A 20058-nucleotide genomic window follows, 5' to 3' on the forward strand; every position below is an offset into this window, starting at 1 on the left:
ATTGTTTAATGTGATTTATTTGAGTGTAAATAATTTGTAAATGTAAAAAGCGCATCAATAGATTAGATATTTTTTTATTGTATACGCAGTACGATAACAACGATTTTTTGTAGGAAGAAAAAATTAAATACCTTCAATAAAAAAAATTACGTTATACTTTACTTTATATCTGTTCACTTTAATACTTAACCTCGTTAAAGTGAAGCCTCAGCAGATAAAGTTAAAGCAAGAGAAAGCGAGAGAGCCAACAAGTGAGAGCTGCTAATAAAAGGAAAGCGAATATTTAATAATGTCATCAGGATCATTTCACATGTATTAGTTGTCTTTTATTAGAGAATTAATCGATTTGTCACTAATACGACGTGTCACTAATATAATATGTATGAAAACACTCCTTGGCATCATAACCTTGTTGGCAAATTATCGATATAAACTGAGTAATGTTAATATGTTAGACATTTAAAAAACTTTTGCACAGTTCAAAATCACTTAGTAAGTCTCTGTAATACCTCGTGACTGGTTAGAAATAATCTGATCCATTTTTAAATCAAATATTATATATTATATATTCGAGACTTCCCGACAGAATTTTTTTTTTTTAATTTTCTCTCAAAAACAAAAAAACGGTAACTTCGACTGCACCAAAGTTATAATACCCTTCACAGGTGCATTTTTTATAGCGTAAAAAAAATTTCCATAGGAACTAGTAGTTTAGGTATTATATTATATATATATTTATTCCGTTAATACAACCATCCATAGATCTGCGAACACATTTTAGATAGGCAAAATATTGAGATAATTTAGAAATCATCATCTCTTAAAGAAAATACACTGCTCTAACGAGAGTCTTATGTTCAGTACCAAAACGGACCGGAGTTTCTATACCATATACCAGCAAAAACTATCAATTCCGCGGTATTTTCTACAACTATTTGAAAAATGCCCTCTACGGCTACAACAAAAATATAGAGGACTTTTCTGATACGCTGAGAATTTTCTGTGAGGTTTGCAACCTTACTCTCTCTCGTCACTCTCTCTAGAAATGTATCCTTAGAAATGTATTCTAATGATTGGTATTTATAATATAAATATATATTTTCATCTTTAAATATGATCTTTTAAAGGGCAAAGAGCAAAACCTTTTTTGAACAAATTCCACTCAACTTTACCAGTTGAGAGAACCTAAACCCATTGCTAATTAATTCCACATCTAGCTGCCTTTTCACAGTCAAACTCTGTTTTTTTAAGCTTTCTCGATAGCTAAAACTCGAGTTCTATTTACTTAATACTAATGTATATATTATGCCTTTTTACAAAAACAAATTATTTCACTTGACGGCGAAGTCATATACGCGATAACATCTTCGGTTCTTTTTTTTTCCTATGATTTCCTTTAGCCAACATTTGCACGACCTTAATTTAGAAATTAATTAATATTTTATAACCTTTAAGTTTTTTACAAACTTCATATTTTTTAAAATAAATTTATATTAATTTTATAACGCATTTGCTTGTCATGTTGTCACTGAGAAATAAAATTTGAGATTTCTATTAATTTTTTTCCACAAATTTTATTAAACAACCGTACACCAAATAAAACAAAAATTAATTAATTACCGTTTACAACAAAAAAAAAAAAATAAATAAATAAAATAACGTACGTTAACACACAGAAGGACATTCCGAGATAGTAGACTGTATGGGTAAGTTGCATGATAAACAACAACAAAATGAAACAAAATACAAAAACACAAATTTCTGTTCTCAATAAAACAAATTTTTAGATGAAGAGAAATTTTAAAATTTAAAATTATTATGAAAATTTAAAAAAACGCTTTAAAAACTTTTAAAAACAATTATTATTAAAAACTATGCGAATTAGTCTGAGAATTTGCTAGCATAGAGTTTATCTTTTCTCTTTAGTTTACTCTTTACATCTTCAACTTCCTTAACTGGCCATACCTTTGCCGTAGTTAAACCACCGTTATTTGTAGTTTGTGTTTTGGAATATTCTCCATGAAACGCTTTAGTGAACTTAATACAATGATATTTACGACTCGTTTCTTTTTCGTTCTCTATATTGAATATATACTTACATATATATTGCCTTCCTTAAATATTTTTGACGATTTTGAATGCTTTTAATGCCTGCTTTCGTGTCACTCTCAACGTAAATTTATCATCAAAAAACATTGAAATTCTAATGTATATATATTTAATTATTCACATATTCTCTTCAAAATTCCAAATTCTCAGTCATTCAGCTCAAATTTTCATTATCGATGAGCCGTTGAAAGGTGAAATTTGTGCTCATAAATTGTTGTTTCTTCATGCATTCTCATTTTCTACATTTCCTCCAACTCGTACACTTACACTTGCATACTTATAAGCTTGAATATTTTTGCTGGAAAGGATTTGCCAACTGCGCTCTAAGAATATACAAATTAAAAAAAAAAATTTAATCAAATATAACGTTTATACACAATCTTTATAATCTATGCCTTTCATTTTTGGAAAAAAAATTATCTTTTGTTAAATTTTATTATTTTTTATTATTATTTATATTTTTTTAATATATATTTTCCGTTACATTCACGTCCTCTCCTGTAGCGATGATGAATCCATGCACAGACAAAGCGATTCCACTGCCGATATTGAAATCCCCCCTCGCCATGCGGCAGACGAGCGCACGAAACAACAGTGAATCACAAAACCAAATACACGTCCGATTTTATTACTTGATTTCTCATAATTATTTTTTCTAAATATCCAATTTATTTTTGTATATATTTAAAGTACATAAATGCATCAGTTTTTCTAAATTATTTTCTGTTTGTATTAAGTCTTGTTCAAAATCACAATTAAAATAAATTTAAGGAAAAATTGTGTTTTAATTCTATTTATCTTAAAAACATTGGCAAGGTAAACGAAATTTCAAAAAAAATCCTAACGAAACTAAATAAGGTTAAATTAAAATTAAAAATTATACAAATAAATTGAAATCGAAATAAATTTAAAATTAGCTTAAATGGAAAGTAAGAAGTTAAATTTAAAAATTAAATTTTTTACTATATTAAAGATTTAATTTCTTATCAAAATTCAACTATAAATCAAGATACAATTAAAATTAAGTTCAATTTAAATAAAAATAAAATTAAAATTAATATTATAATTAAAAACAGAATTAAATAAAATTAACATTATAATTATAATTAAAATAAATAATTAAATTAAAACAAATATTTAATTAAATTAAAACTAAAATTGAAATTAGAATTAAATTTAAATTAGAACTAACATTAAAATTAAAAATTATATAAAAATATAATTAAAATAAAATTAGAATTAAAATAAAAAATTTTTAAACTAAAATTAAAATAAAAATTATATATAAAATTTAAATTAAATTAAATTTAAAATTAAAATTAAAATTATAAATAAAACTAAAAGAAAAATTCGAACTCAAACTCAAATTCTAATTCTAATTCAAAATAAATTTGAATTTAATTAAAATTTAAAAATAAAATAAAAATTATACTTATAATCAAAATTTAATTAAAATTAAAATTTAAATACCAAATCCAAATTTTAATTCAAATTCAATTCATTCAAGTTCAATTTCAAATTAAAAATCAAATCTTAATATAATTCAAATTTGAAAATAAATTTAAATTATAATTAAACTTAAATTAATATTAAAATTAATATTGATTTAAAAATTCACATTAAGACGAAAATAAATTCAAATTGATTTTAAAATACAAATTAAAATTAAAACGCAAATAATTATTGAAATTAATACTGATTGGGAAATTACAATTAAAATTGATATTAAAATTAATATGAAAATAAAATTTAAAATTAAAAATTAGATTAATATTAAAATAAATTTTGGTCTTACCATTCAAATGAAATTTTTAATAATATTAATGAAATGGTTAAACTGATATTGAAGTTAACGTAGAATTGAATTAGATTAAAATTCAAACGAAAACTAGGTTACAATAAATTTTACATTAGAATTAATGTAGGTCTTAAAAAAGGTAATTGATAATATAAAACTAACATGAATCAACTTTTATATTTTTGTGCATTTTCGTCTCACAAATTTTGTTTTCCTTCAAATTTATTTTCGAGGTTATGATCAAACACTTCTTAATTTATTTTTAATCTAACCTTTGTTTTTGTAACGCATTCTCTTGCATAACGGTTTTAAAAAAATGAATGAGAGACCTCTTAAAAGCAACTGAAAGATTATAAAATCCACAGAACCACAGATTCCACAACTGCTCAGGTATACACCAAAATCATATTCGCTAACCAAACTCTAGGCACATTTACAGAGTAAATTCATACAAAACACAAACTAACAGTGAAACAAACATATTCAGAAATGAGATCCCTTTATACCATAAGAAAAAGTTCACAAAACCAAAAAAAAAAAACACCGAACAACAACAAACACAAACTAGTCACACTACTGAATCAAAACCAAACAAAAAAAAAAAAAAACACACATACAAAAACGCAATAACAATTGAAATTTTACAAAATTTAGAATTTTAAAAAGAAAATCCTATACACTTAAAACATAATCGTAGAGTGTGCGAATTTCAGGAGTATGCTAAACTGCACAAATAGCTTGGAGCCACAAAGTATGAATTCTGGCATCGAACATGCCGCATTGATGGTATCTGAGGAAAAGACCCAACATGACTCACGTAAGAATCAAACAATCAATTTTCTAAAATTTCTCCAAATTGTTGGTTTCGTTTTTTACCATATTGTTTGTCGTTTTTGTGTTCGTGTACACAGTAATAAACTAACCGATTAACAACAAAGATCCACTAAATATAACTACACTTACTTAAGAAAAATTAACAAAGTTCTACTCACATATACTTATATATAGAGATATATTCGTTATACTAAAAACAAAAGCATAAGCAAAAACAAAAAAAAAAAAAACAAAAACAATATGTTGTTGTGCAGAATGTATTCGTAAAAATGTAAACGTGTCACGTGTGCAATTAACTACTTACAAAATTAACAAACTAATTACTTTATAATTAATATATTTTCGTTCAACGTGTGAAGCCTACACAAATTCATTACTAACAATTTGCCACACCATTCATTCGCTCATACATAGTTCTATAGTAATATTACTAATCAATCACGAACGCTTTAAATATTTAACAAATTAGTTGCATTCATTTATTATAACCGTTTTTATATACATGCATATATAATCCGCTGAGTTTTTTTTTTCTGTAGTAATCATTGTCATAACTTCTATATGTCATTGTATGTATAGCTTTAATTAAAACAATATTTAAATTTAATTTTATGATAATTCAAATAACTTTCATTGCTAATATTTGTATTTCAGAAGATGATTTTAAGTAATTTTGAAAAAGGGAAATTAGTGTAAAAAAATGTAATATTGAATACTGGTTAATATAAAAATAATCCGCTCTGGAGAACCAGTTTCGGAAGGCGCTTTGACGTGCAACCATTCAAAAGTAGCTCAAGTTTGCCTTTTTGACCGCTCAACAGTAATGTCAAGCATGTTTTTATAGAATTCGTCCATCTGATCAAATTTACGCCGGACTTTGGCTGTCAGTCAACATTTTCACGACTTTTAATAAAAATCTTTATTATCGCCATCAAAATTAACTGCTGAGTCAATACAATTATGCCAACGCTTTTTATATATGCTATTTACATATGCTTGTAATAAGCCAGCACTGGGATGCTTTCGGCGAATTTTGCATTTTTCGGTTTCGGCTCATTTTGGAGCGTTGATTGTTGAACAGTTTCGACGTCATAAACATAAACTCTCATCTCGTCACCAATATTTATGTGTTTGCTCAATGAGTAGGGTCTTGAGTTACGTTGTCAAGCAACTCTTTTACGACCTCTGCCCGACATATGCAGTCCAAATGATGAGGTTTGTGCAATTGCATTTTTACCGATATCTACTTACCATATAAAAAGTATGGTGCAGTCAGGTCAGGTGATCTTGGGGGCCAGCGGAAAGTGAAGTTTCTTGATATTAATTTGGAATTAAGGAATATGTTTTTACGCAGTTTTAGGTAAAAAAACTCACTCGACATCTTTATATAACGTTGCGCATTGACAGTTACTGTTACACCGTTTTCTTCAAAGAAGTATGGCCCGACCATACACCTTGATGAAACTGCGCACCACATAGTGACTTTTTCTGGGTGAAATTCCATCTCGTGGATTATTTCTGGATTTGATTCACTCCATATACGGCAATTTTACTTGCTTACATTTCCGGTAGATCAAAATGGGACGTTGAGTCGAAACTTTTGGATTTGTCTGAATTGACGATGCAACTGCGATTGTTTCTTGAACACGAATGTACGGAACTCGATGGTGTGGTCTTCTTGCGATACTTACAGATTCGGCAAACATGTTTACTAACCTCATTATGGACCATCTACTCGGGACCTGCCGCCAAAATCCCGTCTGAATTCCCTTTGGACGGAAATGACGAACTCCAAAGCATGGTACCACTATACCATCCGAACCCTCTTTTCGGTATCCCATGCATTAATTTTTAAAGAAATTTAAATATTAACCTGCCAAATAAAATGAAAAACAAAGTCGATTACTCACACAGAAAAAAATTTATTACGGTTTGTTTTTGTAGCATAATTTGTGAGCTACCCTGTATATGGCATATACGCTAGGCCTTTGGAAGCTATGAGAAATACTGTGCAAATTTCACAATTTTAACACCACAGAGCACATTCTATTCAAAAAAACGACGCCAACACCGTCGAAAAATCTCGCAACTTGACTTATATTTTTGGGATAAAGCTAGCTATAAGCTCGGAGATCCACACACTCTGTATATGGGGGATTGAGGCGGTATGCTCCGTTTATTCATTTATTTAAAATGAAAAAATATGATGGAAGTTAAAATTGTATTCTATGGAGAGTTCAAACTGTAACATATTAACAAATGATATTATATACCCAATTCGGTTCAAATTAGTTGGTCAGTTGCCGGTAAATAGGACTTCACCTAAAAGTAGACGGTGCTAGGATCTTTGTCCAATTTTTGCACCAACCAACCTATCTTTACGATTAAATTGAATGCTTCTGGCATTTTTCGCTAGTGGCTTTTCACACATTTAGTTATTTTCAACATAACTTTTTTATAAAATCTGGGCGTGGTTATTACTCGATTTCTTCCATTTTCAAGCTGTCAAAAGGAATGTGCCTAATGCTTTATAAAATAATGGAAAACAGCAACAAGAGCAAAATTTTTCGCTCACAGCATAACTATCCACATAATGCCACGATCAGGATCATAACCACTGTTATTTTGTGAATTCCAAAGGGCATAAAAATGTACACACTTATCTTGGTTCTCTAAAAATAAACTCTACTATACTAAACATTTTCGCCATGTTGCATTCAAAAATTAAGTTTATTAGTTATTTCGTCGAATTCTACTCAAATTTTTTTTTTCTCACTGAATTCCATTTTATTAATTTAATTATTTTTTTTTTTGATTTTCGTTTGAATAAAAATAACTTACATACATAATTGTCTTATATGTTGTGTTTTGTTTCGTAGAAAAATGTAGTTTCGTGTTGTTTCATTAATTCTTATAAATTATAAATAAATATCGACTAATTATTCTTTATATTTTTCAAAAAATTTGGCATAACTACTTGATTTACGGTAAAATATTTCAATGCATGATATCACAAACTTACTGGGTTATACTATTGGAAAAACTGTATATTACAAAAACATATATGCAAAAACAACAAATGCGTCTGCGGAAAATCAATGCTCCAATCTGGCGTTATAAATTTTGTGTCAAACAAATGAACACAAAAACAAATAATCGCACATTTTCATCAAGCAAAAACACCTATGAAATTATGTTCACCAAAAAACAAATTCGGAACTTAATGAATATTGTATGGGCTACATACCATCAAAAAATAAAAAAATTTAATAAAAATGTGCAAAAAATAATTTTCAAAATTTTCAAAAAATAATTTTCAAAATTTTCAAAAAATTATTTTTGAAAAATATTCAAAAAAAAAATTATTAAAAAAAAAACTGAAAACACACACACACAATGAAATTGTTTCCCACTCCAAACTCCAATTTGAAAATTCCCAACGACCCATATATAAAAATTCAAATATCTAACTAAGAAGTGTTTGGAACCACCTCGTTCTCATTAACGGTTGAAGGTATGGGTCCATATCCGCTAAGCGATAGCACAAATCTTCTGGGTCCGACAACGAGTCTGGCCGGCAGTTCGACCTGTTACACCAACTACGGCACGAACATACACACGCCCGTGCCGGCGCGCAAGTGCCACTACGAGTATGCGTCTGATCGCGACAGTTTTCGGCGACATTCGGCGCACGGCAGAATGTCAGGTAGCGTTCCGTTGCAGTTGTCGTACTTTCACGTTCACCAACAATTACAAAAAGCTCACAGCAAAATTCATATAAAAAAAATAAAAATAAAGAAAATTTTTGATTAACAAAGAGACACCAGCAGCCGCAGAAGACTAATGCACACAAAAGCATACACACATACACATACACTCACGCATTCGCATACAATACCCCGCTAAGTTAGTGGCAACAGTGAAAATCTCCTATTTACACCTTTACCCTAACAGAGTGTAAAAAAGTCTGATGTTATGAATTTGTTTTTTGCTTTCATAAGGCTCATATATGTATCGCATAAGGAAAAATAGCTTAACTTAGCTTTTAAAAGTTTTAATTGTAAAAATTTATTGCAAAATTTTTCTAACCAAAATCAATTCGTATAGTTGTGAGTAGCCAGTTTAAAGGTTTGCCGTTAACCTGCTCCCGAAAGCATAGCATTACAATTAAAAAAACCCCGCTTGTAACTAAACTCGACTTATGCATATTTATATTTTTTTATGAAAACCACTGAACTTATTGAAGCTGCCAAATTTTATGCACAAAGTCTTTCTCAGTATGAAGGAGGTGACAAATATATTTTAAAGTTCAAGACCCCTTTTTACCACCGCCATATGCTCATTTACACTGAAAGTCTTATTCAAGGCCGAAACTTTCAGTTCATATTTTTAAGTTAAATTTCCTTCCCCCATAGTTTCGAAATAGTTGGAATGGGTATCGGATCCCAGCTTCGATCCCAGGTACGATTCCGTCAATACGTCCATATCACAGAATTCATCGGAAAATATTTTGCTGAGATCAACAGAACAAACCGAAACGAACTCAGATTACTTACAATTGTAGAAATTTTTAACGTTTACTTAACGACAACAACAACAATGTGAGGCAAAGGTTTGCTTTGGTATGGATTTTGAGGTTATATGGTTTGTGTAGACTCTAGACTATCGCTACAGTGGGACAATATGCGGTAGGGCTCAGCTGAAAGAAAGGATTAGAAGCAACTATAATTATCCTCACGAAATTCGTAGTTTCTTGCCTATGGAACTATTATAGTGTTTTTATTTTGGATTTCTTATCCTAGATATTAGGTGTTATATAAGGGAAGTTTTTAATTCGAATTGAGTTCATACTTATTTGACTAATCCTCAAGGTAGGTAAAGAGAGAGATTTTGTATTTTGGAGTTTCGGTTTAAGATTCGAGGTAACTTTTATAGAAGAACTTCCGAACTATTTGTTTAGAAGACGTTTACTTTACTGTATTTTAGTTAAGGAAAATGACTTTAGGCAACAGCATATGCTGTTTTAGGATTACTACGTACGTAACACTAATATCATCAGGACCAAAAGGGATTACAGAAAATAATATTTTAAGGAGAACTACTCTAAATATTTGGTACAGTGAGTAGCAGAGCCTATCTCAGGAAGTTCTTACTCTACACCAATTCCTTCGGAGGAAATGTGGATCCAGGGAGCTTTCTCTTGGATAAATTGAAGCTTCAGGAAAATGTTGAAGGCAGAAAACCTTCTCGCGCCCAAGACTAGCGTTAGAGATACAGCTCCGGAGTACAAGCTTCTTCAGGGAGTTGAACATTCATTTCGGCAGCAGAGCGACAATATTTCCCTTGAGCTCGCGCGATATTTGCCACCTCAACAGATTTATGTTACATTCAAATGCTTTATCGATATCTAAGGGTCCCATGATCCTTACCTAAGACCTTTAGCACCACAAAGGACTGGTTTTTCAACTATCCAAGAGGGACTTTCATGACCTCCGTTTTGGGCCATAGCCCCGAAAAGTTATATAACCGCAAAAAAATATATAAAAATTTAATATTTTTCGTTTGTTCCTTCACTACCATGCATATACCGTTCATCCATAGTGGAACATTATATCACTTTCATTATATAATTCGATAAATATGATATAACCAGATCTCATAAATGCTAAAAAGTATATGCATGACTTACAAGAGAATAATCATTGTATTATAGTTTTCAACCCTTTGTACTCTTATATATTTTCAAATATCGCATGCGATTTTTCTAGCATGATTTTTCCAACTTGCATGCAACTGGTTAGTTCTAAAACAGAATAAATTTTATTTATAAGTGCTTTACAGAAGAAGACACAGACACAATGCTTTCTTGCTAAACACACACACAAAGTTTCTTCGAAAAATATTAAAATTTCTCGAACAAGCTTTGTTCGCCCCTTTTTTATATATACACACACATACACAAACACTTATTTTCACCGCCAGTATTTTTACGCTTTCCGTTCATTAGTTCAAACACATTTTAATGGATTTTTCATTTTATTTATGCAACATATGCAGCTGCATCCGAGCGTTGTTTAGAAGGCGGCCGAAATACACTCCAGGGCCGGAGCGGTGCCTCTGCGCCCCATCACCATCGTCAGCAAATACCTGTCTGCCCGAACAGCGGGCCTTGACTGAGGAACGCCTCACCTCCTGAAACTGCCAGTGTACATTCAACGAATGCTGAACAACACCAATACCCACATCAACAACAACACCCAACACAATCGAAAACATCACGACAACAACAACAACAACAGCAGCAGCAACAGCAGTTACAGCAACATCATCACGTACATTGTAGCTATGATAAGGATATTGTATGTGACGACACGCAAGCGCACCTGCAGCAATTGCAACAGCAACAGCAGCAACAACAACAGCACGGCGATCAGCCATATATGCACCAGCCAACTCATTGTCACAGCCACATTGCTTACGCGGAACCGCTTCAGCAATCCACCACCACACCGACGCCGCACCGCCACCAAGCGCAACGCAAGCACAGCCACAGTCCACATCATAGTCGCCATACATCGCCGCACAGTCATCACTCGCACAGCCAGCACTCATCACCGCATCAATCGCATCATCATATGCACGAAACCGATTCGCTGACGCGTTCATCACTGACTCATCCACCACGTCCTGCAGGAAATGCGCAAGCTTCATCCACTCATCATCCACATCATCATCAGCATAATCATCGACGCCGGCGTTCGCGTCACAGTCATCAACAGAATGGAAATGGTAACGGTAATGGTAATACAGGAGGTGGAGGCGGCAGCGGTAATTCGAGTTTACATGGTCCACATGGGCATAGCCAACATAGCGAACCGCGTTCCTCAAATCGGCATCACAGCCACACACATGGCAACAGCTGCACACGACGTCATCGCTCAGCCACAGATATTTCCAGTACCTCGCTGAACACGTGCCACGATCCAACTTGTGTGGATCGTGAGGTGCAAGAGATATTGGTACGTAAGACCTGTTGCAACTCTTCGCGCACTGAGCTTGCGCAATATTTCGCAGAGGATCTGTATGGTTCCACACGTCGTCCGTCGTCGTGTTGCACCTCTTCAGATTATTGCTATCAAACTGATTCGACTAGTCTGTATGGCTCACGTTCGTCGCTCAGTCGCAATAATTCTATTAAATCAGCATCGGTTGCTCTACGCAAACGTCGTTTGCACCAGCGACAACCCAGCTATACATCGATTTCGTTGCGTGGCTTGAACGCTGGACGTCCAAGCAGTCAGCCCGGTTCGCTAACTTCCGTTTTCGATCGCGCCAAACAGATGGGTATCGATGCCGCCGATTTGGACAAACGCGGTAGTGGTGGCAAAATTGTAGTATCGCCTTCTAAGGTAACGATTGAACGTCAAATTTCAAAGGATGCGCTGAACAATGATCTGCCCGAGTATGCGTGCTCACCGTCACCGATACGTTGGAGCTTTCTGGCCGATGGTAAGTCACCTACCGAATTCGAACGCGCGGTGGCCGAGATGGACACTAAAGATCCCTGGACTTCGGCGGATGAGCAAACACCACGTGTATCCCGCGAACCTAAGCCAACTAAGTGTGAGCATCGCAGCGAACATCGTAGCGAGCATCGTTCTTACACAATGCAGCACAGCAGCCGCAAACACACACACGATGAGCGGCCTAGCACTTCGGCAGCAGCGGCGGCGCGGAAATGTCGCGAGAGCCCAATGAACTGTGATTTTGAGGAGACATCAACCACGGTGCTTTTCCATCAGGAGGCGGACTCCTACAATAACTGTTGCAATAACTACATCCAATGTAACACCTACCTCGATCAAGATCTGCAGATCACCAGCGAAGACATACATCAATATCTTTCGAAGGGCAATCAACAGTCCAGCGATGTATTGAACAATTCTAAAAACTATCCATTCCAGCCAAGCAATGCCTTGGAATTTCAGTATAAAAACAATTTCGCCAACAACAATACCGGTGCTGCCTCCTCGGAGGGTGGTGACAGCGTGCGCGGTTACGAGTTCTGTTTTCGACGCAACTCCAGTAAAGAGACAAATCTAAATCAGAATTCTAACGCTGCTGGCACAGCCGGTGGCGAGTCGGAGGGCGCCACGGCCTGTGTCGCGTCCTCTTGCAGCAGCACACCGCTCTCACCAACCAACATCAACCTCTCGTCTAGCACGAATAATATTAATATCGTCTTCGGCAACTACACCGAACGCAACGCCAATGAAGTCAAGTTCATTAATACCACACGCGGTGGTGATACAGTCGCTGTCTCAACCGAGGCGCACCACACCGGCTATCTGCCATACACCTACCCAAGCTATGACTACACAAACATGTCGGCAAACTCACAGTTCGACAAGCCGCTAGGCATTGGTGAGCTACCCAAAGACTTCACCACAACTACCACCGCTGCCGAGGAGGAGGGCGCAATAGGTGGCTGCTCTAGGGCCACTTGCGCCTCACCAACGATCACCGCCACAAGCGGTGGCCAACACTCATCCCTACTGCAATCGCCAGTACCCACTGGTGTCTCTTTTGAATCATTCGATGCTGCTTCCGATCACAATTTGATATCGTGTCGTGGCAGTTGTCAATTTTCACCAACACCACGTTCACCACTATCGCCTGCATCGCCAGCCTCCTCACCATGTTTGTCGGCCTCCATTAATCCGGCTGCCGCTTCCTATGTGAACGCACATCATCCATATTTTCATTATCAGGCGCATGGCGCCGATCAACAGCACTCACCCAATAGCGGTGCACATCATCATTATTACAATCACCCGCAATATCATCATCAACATCAGCATTTCACCGAAAGCTTTAAGATCAGCAATGCTTTCAAAAAGGTGCGCAAGCGTGCACGCAAATATACCGATTTCCTGCGCAAGAAGTGAGGAAGCCGATCGAACGACCCGACGATCGATGTGTCCGTTAAATGTACAGCAATCGTGCATCGATCTAACATCTAACACACATTTGGATCGTTTGACGACGCTTCGCTAGTGCGAAGTATTGTAAAAGTTTGCTATGTGTATACATGTCTCTATTTGTGCAGATTCTCCCTACTTTGGCAAACGGTATGTGGTCGTGGCGCTCAACCGACGCGCCTTTAGTTTGGACGAGGGTGGCAATTGAAGCGGCGGCAAGAGTAGCACGAAGTATAATAGAGTTTTCGACGAGCTCTAAATTTCTTTTGTGCTGATTTTCAAGGTACCGCTGTATGAACTAGTTCTAGATCTAACGACTTCCAGCGCGCTTTATAACGAAAATCGGCGCTCGAGAGACTTAAGCTTCATTAATCCATCGCATGTATTTAAACTTAAGCAATCAGTTATCATTCCTTGGTGTTAAACAATCAAGCTTGATCTTCTCAAGCAAGCAGCATGCGTCAAGCGTACGGCGGGCGGTGAGCGGCTGACCTTAGAAATTACCAAAACAAATATAAATACATACATACATATGTCAATATGTATTTTGAATCAATCTTGAAAAGCAATAAAGCGCAGTAAGCTGCAGATAAGTACTGAAAAATATAGGAAGAAGAAAAAGAAGAAGAAGTAGAAGAGTGTCTACTAATGTGCACAATACTCGAGTATGTGCGGCGTGTTACCCCGTTATTTGAATTGAGTATAAGGACCTATTGTAGAAGCATAAGCAGGCGTAAATTATTTACTTTGTTCACTGCCAAACAACTAAAAATCTAACTGTAAAACAGAAAAACTCAAAACAAAAACAAAATATGCGAATATATGCATAATCAATAGAAGTTGAGTAATATATGTATGTATAAGAAATGCAAAAGTGTGGCAACGCCACCCAATCAAATGCCAAATTCAGTATGCCCAAACCAAATAGTGAGTTGCAAAGTGCTGTGTGAGTTGTTGGGGGCGTGGCTGCGCACGCTCTTTTCTACTGTAGACGAACACACATACACACTAGCAGCATGCTAGATACACACACACCTACACACAGGCATAAAATAACGGTAAACACACATTAATGCTTGCAAATATTTGCCCGGAACACAAGATCAGCAGGCGTGCAGTGCGCAAAACCGACGACTGCTTGACGAAAAGCGACTAAAATTAAAATTTAAAAACAAAAAGCAGTTATACTTTAGTAATTGAAAAAACAACAAAAAAACACTCGAGCATATATGTAAAAGCAAACCAAAAACAAGTAAATGCGAAATTGTGACACAACGACTATTTTAATTAAAAATAATTAAATTAATTAAGGCAAGCAAAATAAATAGGTGATTATTGTGAGAACCCATAGCGTAAGGTAAACATAAAATAAATTTGTATTACTCAATAAAATACAAAAACTAAAATAGTAATACAAAAACAACAAATAATATGCATACAAACAATGGCATTCACTGCATAGGAACACGTACTTTCCAGTTATATTCGAAAAAAAAAATTAAAGAAACGAAAATTACATAAATCACATAGTAAGCATGCAGTACAGTTAATTTACAAAAACAACAGCAAGAAATTAAAAAAAGTTAAGCCCCTAAAACAAACAGCATTGCAGTACTCGTAAGGATATGTTAAAGCGCACATTGATTTTAAACTGTTCGAAGAAGCAAAAATCTAAAACCTAAAAGCCCCAAAGTACCATACACACACACTAGAAATAACTAAGCTTTTGCTCATACTCACAGATGCCGCAATAAATTAGTTATGAATATAGAAGATAATTTTTCAAAAACTTTAAAATCTATCTTTCAAAATTTTATTTTTTTCCCCAAATTTCATATTGTTGCCACGCTGCATTTATCTTTCTCGTAAGTGTAGTTTTGAGCACCTAATGAACTGCATTTGGGTTTAGTAATCGCGTTTTATACCGCTACTAATGGTCTTTCATAGTAAATAGAAATCTCTAACCTTGCCGAGACACCATACTTGTCGCAGCTAAGGGCCAAAAGTCTTTCAGAACTCTCTCTTTGAACAATTGCAAGTATCTCTCAGTGATTGATGATCATGAAGAAAACAGCTCTAAGCTTCGTAAGCCTCCTACCGAACATATCCTTTGATCTATTGTAATGTCGTCCAATGACAAGATCGTGACGATAAAAGCAAGATGAAATCATTTCGAAAGTCTTCTCCAAGCCCCATTTTTGAGTAAAAATAATGAGATTTCGACTCTGGGTGAGATGATCGTGTTACTAAGAGTAAAATATTAAGCATGATCTTTCCTTTCTAAAAAATTACCAATTATGTTTTATCAATTTAAAACCAAAAGAAATCTAGCAAATTCAGGAAGATATTTCATATAGATTCATTGGCATAGTTGGAATGATTAAATTCGAGTCAAATATGTACCATTTTGTTCTAGAACTTACTGCCATTTTTAAGATAATTTCATTATCCCCCTATTTTCGGGTCCCTATAGGCAAAAAGCCGGGACTGTCGCTTTTTACAAGCTTGGCTTGAGACCCATTTTTTACGAGCAAAATCAAACAGTCACTTAGTGCCAGATCCGTATTATAAGATGAATACATACGAATCTCGCAACCAAGTTTGCGAAGCTTCTAGCGGGCGCCTATCGATGTGTGTGGCCCAAGCGTTGTCCCGGTGGAACACAATTCCTCTCCAATTGGTCAAAGCTGATCGCTACTGAGCAATAACTTCCTTCAAACGGTCTATTTGTTGACATTGCAGGTTCGAATGAAAAGTCAATCTCGTAAAATCATAGCAAAACCTTCCTAACCGCCAATCTTGGCTTGGCTACCGTTTGCGTCCGCTCATCGCGACTCGATTACGACCAATTTTGCTTGTGATTGTCACAAATCACCCACGTTTTATCAACAGTAATCAATCGCTGCAGAAATGAATCGTTTTTCTTGCGATTCAACAGTGATTCGCAATTATAAACTCTTTCCAGGAGGTTTCTTTGCGTTGACACGTATGGCAACCATACATCGAGCTTCTTTTAATATTCCGCACTTTTTAAATGGTTCCACTTGATTAATGTGCAATTTATAGCTCCTGAGCAACCGAAATGCTTACAGGATGATCGGACTCGACGATTTCCATTACTTCATATTTTTGCCATTAAAATCGGAACGGAATTGTCGAAAGTGAAATTGCGCGAGATTTGCTCTTGCGGACCATAAGCACTACTTACATTTTTCGCCGCGTGGCTTACGTTTTCACTATTATCGAAGAAAAACTGTAAAATATTTCATATTATCCCTTTGCTGGAATCCAACTTTGACAGTTGCTCAAAGAATACTGAGTCAGGCAATAGCAAAACTGTCTGAGAAGATTTTTTAGTACGAAAACGTATCATTCTACCGCCAGTTATCGTAACCGATTACACTTATTTAGAGCGAAGCACAGATGACAAAAGCCATTTATTGGAAAGAGAATGGATTTCTTTTGAGTCGACCTCAGTTAGAAGAATACCTTATCGCTTATCGGATAAAAATAATATAAAATCGTTTCAGCGGAATTTTCGAATTCTAGTCTTCCTATTACTCAATTATATGCCTCTGATTTAATTCACTCTGTCTTAATAGAGGTTTGAGGAAGTTCAATAATAAAAAATGATATTAAAAAATTATCCCTGTCAACACATTCTGAGACATAATTAATTACTTTATTAATTCGAACTGCCTTCCACTCGACCATTCTCTGCTCGTTACGTTTGTGCTCTGCTCTCTTGTCAAAAAATTTATAAGTGAAGGCAACAACAAAGCAATCCAGTTGGATTCGCACAAGAGAGTATGTGGTTGCCTTATTAGGTGTTATAACCACATGCTCTACTTATCTTTCTCACACCAATCGTGCTAGAATTACTAATTTATGCCAGTTGATTTTTCCATTCTCTACTCAGCAAAGTTTGTCGAATCGAAAATATATTCCGTCTAGTTCAGATCGACGAAATGACGTACGATAGTTTCACTTGAATAAAAACTTTCCACATTAGATACTTTACTATAATTGTAAAGAAGCCATTTCGGGATTAAGGTATAGACATTTTCTGAGCATTTTTATTTATTCGGTAAAACTCGGTAGTATAACAACACACAAAGTAGTTTCAGTATAAAAGCTTTTCTGTAATCTGTACCGAAAGTTTTTTTTTTCAAAAAACTTTAGCTGCCTGAAAAAAGCTGCCTTCCTTGTAGCTTATGTGGAGACTTTATTCTGACTGTCGTTCAACAACAATTACCCTTTCAAATCTGCAACAATAATTTCTAAGTTTTGTTGGAAAACATGTTTAGATTCCAATAATAGAAGACATATGTATGTAGATGTAATTAAGCTCTGTGGCATACTCTTTTTTTAATTAATCAGTCGATGATAAATTCTAAAATTTTCAGTCTGATCTTATTGTGTGTTTATTTAATTTTATAAAATAAGCTTTTACTTTGACCCGCACTGACTGCGACACATTCTTGCTCGATTATGAATATATTACTTTTTATATATGTATTATACTTATAAAAATATTAATTTTAAGAATTAGCAAAAAAATATTCTAAATAACGATAAAGTGTAGATTTATAATAAGTAAATGTGTAGAGATGTTAGTCGACTTCAGTTGTAAATCGTATGGAATTTGAAAAGACCCAATTTTGTAATATCAATTCAGCAAAAGTAATGATTAATATAATAAATGATAAATTACAACAAAAAAAATATTAGTTGAAAACTAAAAAAAATATATATAATAATAAATAATAATTAAAGTAAAGAATATTAGACATTAAACTTTATGTAAAAAAGAGCAAAATCCATGCGCAAATGTTTAAAACAGTTAAAACAAAACACGAAAACAAGTAAAAGTAAAAGTTCAAGTATTTAGGGAGTGATTTAAAGATTTAAGTACGCACGCGCCAAGTGAAAATGTTTTAGTTTTTTTTTACAAAATAATGCAAAATGCACTGAAATGTTGCGCATAAATTTTTTTCATTTTAATTTTTTTTAACGAAATTTATTTTATTTAATTCTTTGTTTAAAAAAAAATTTGTGATTGCAGATATATTTCTGTTGTTTGTAAGAATATGTTTTGTCTGTAGAAAATTTTTCTTGTAATTTTTTTTAGAAAAATAAAATATTTTTTCAAGTGAAAATTTTTATAAATATGTTTTTTTTAAGTTTTTTTTTAAATATTTTTTTTTTAATTTAAAAAAAATTTTTTTTTTTATTTTTTTTAACTTTATTTTTATTATAATATATTAAACCGTGACTTATAACACCTATTGCGATATTCTGCAACCAATTGTAGTTTTTTATAATATAATATAAAAATAAATTTTTTGTTTTAAAAGTTGTTTTCAGAAATTTGTTTTATAATTTTTTTTTTTTTGTTGGTGAAAAAAATTAATTTAAAAATGTTTCTTGTAATATTTTTTAAGTTTTTCTTTGTTTCTTGTATATTAGTTTTTAAACTTATTTTTTTGCAGAAATATCTTTTTAATACAATTTTTTTTTAAAGACATAATGTGTTTCCAGAAATATTTTTTGTGAACTTTCGATATTCCGCAATAAATTTTCTAAGCTTTAAGCTTTAAGAACGCACACTTCATACACACACAACTGCAGCTTCATGCTATAAAGTTCCTATAATTTTTAAAAGAATACTGCATATTAATTTCTTTTCAACAAACGTTTAAGTGGCTGAAATTTGAGGGAAAATATTCGAAGCAAAATAGGCATATATTAAGTACTTAGAAGCACAACAAACACACACATGCCACTTGACCATATTTCTAAAAGCACTGCTCGCAATTTGAACCAAGAATTTCGCAATTGCAATCGGTGTGCAATTTTTGTGTAATTTTTTTATAAATACGACTACTGTCTTCCATTAAAATGAAATGAAGAAAATGTAACAACAAAAAAGAAAAAACAAAAATCATTTAAGTAACTTTATTTGACCAAGCAATTTGTTGTTGTTGTATGTTTCTTACTTTTGCATTTCTTTGAATAACACACACCAACACACACATGTATAAGCGTACTTGAGTAATTAATTAAGCTAAAATTACTTAAAACGAAAATTCAGAGAAAAAATCAAGCAACAAATGCCCGACAAGTAAGTGTTACAACAACACAAAGACGAAAAAAAAATTATAAGATTATTTAAAAAAGGAAAAACAATTCAAATCGAATGTACCTTGTGCGAAAAAACACTGTATGTAAATATAAGTTTAATAAAATTAAAAAAAAAAAAAATAAAAACTGATAAAAAAATATTAATTTAAATAAAAGAAAAATATTTAAATTAAATAAAAAATAATTAAAGTA

The 20058-nt window shown here is 33.5% G+C and overlaps 1 protein-coding gene across 1 annotated transcript in view; it reads left to right on the forward strand.

Moving 5' to 3' along the window:
* The window catches only part of Glut1 (Glucose transporter 1), a 258641-nt gene extending 240150 nt beyond the window's left edge, over positions 1–18491 (forward strand). Inside the window, 2 exon segments of the mRNA XM_036359051.2 lie at positions 4621–4724; positions 10799–18491. Of these exon segments, the coding sequence (XP_036214944.2) occupies positions 4621–4724; positions 10799–13689 (2995 nt within the window). The 3' untranslated portion in view covers positions 13690–18491.
* Positions 18492–20058: the final 1567 nt, after the last annotated feature.

The sequence above is a fragment of the Bactrocera oleae genome, chromosome 6 (genome assembly GCF_042242935.1).
Source record: "Bactrocera oleae isolate idBacOlea1 chromosome 6, idBacOlea1, whole genome shotgun sequence".
NCBI classification, from domain to species: Eukaryota; Metazoa; Arthropoda; class Insecta; order Diptera; family Tephritidae; genus Bactrocera; species Bactrocera oleae.